Raw genomic sequence first — 713 nt, 5'->3', positions numbered from 1 at the left:
CTAGGATCATAAAATGACAGGACTTCTAAAAACGTGAACCACGGGCTGGCCCGGTGGCGCACTAGATAGTGCGCCGCTTGGGAAGCGCTGCGGCGCTCCCGCCCGAGGGTTTGGATCCCACATACAGACCGGTTCCCGCTCACTGGCTGAGCGAGGCGCGGGAGCAACACCGAGGGTTGCGATCCCGTTGCCGGTCCCCGGTCTGGTACAGGGGCAACACTAAGGGTTGCGATCCGTTGCCGGACATGGAAAAAGACAAAAGACAAAAAAAAATAAAAAAAAATAAAAACGCGAACCACAAAAATAAGTTCACATTTAAGCAAAAATAAGTTAATCGCAAAAGAAGATTTAATTTATAAACACAAATAGACATAGTCTATTGTATATTTTCACTAATAAAGTTTATTTTACTGCATCCTCAAAGTGAACATACTAAACATGGTATTTCAAGAAGAGAATTTACTTACTCGTTCTAACAGCATTATCCTCTGTTTTTCTTCAGACAGCATATGGATATTTTCTCTAAAAGTGAAAGAATTTATTATAGTTGCAGTCTTTTGCAATTCTGAACTTTACATTCTTTGATAAGATTTTGAAAATTTAAACATTAAAACCAATCATTTCAATAATTTAAGTCTGTATTAAATATTCTATTTAAATTAGAACACATTTCAGTGCTGTATATTCTTGGTATCAGACCAAGATCAATAAAC

General features: G+C 38.1%; 1 protein-coding gene across 1 annotated transcript in view; it reads right to left on the bottom strand.

Moving 5' to 3' along the window:
• The window catches only part of RB1CC1 (RB1-inducible coiled-coil 1), a 73,115-nt gene that overhangs the window by 12,109 nt on the left and 60,293 nt on the right, over window positions 1–713 (bottom strand). The window contains exon 17 of the mRNA XM_008591664.1: window positions 468–522. Coding sequence (XP_008589886.1) covers window positions 468–522 — 55 coding nt within the window. The remainder of the gene's footprint in view (window positions 1–467; window positions 523–713) is intronic.

Source organism: Galeopterus variegatus, unplaced genomic scaffold, assembly GCF_000696425.1.
Source record: "Galeopterus variegatus unplaced genomic scaffold, G_variegatus-3.0.2 Scaffold7142, whole genome shotgun sequence".
NCBI lineage: Eukaryota > Metazoa > Chordata > Mammalia > Dermoptera > Cynocephalidae > Galeopterus > Galeopterus variegatus.
Note: the sequence above shows the minus strand (reverse complement) of the source record. Positions and strands in the feature narration are given on the sequence as shown.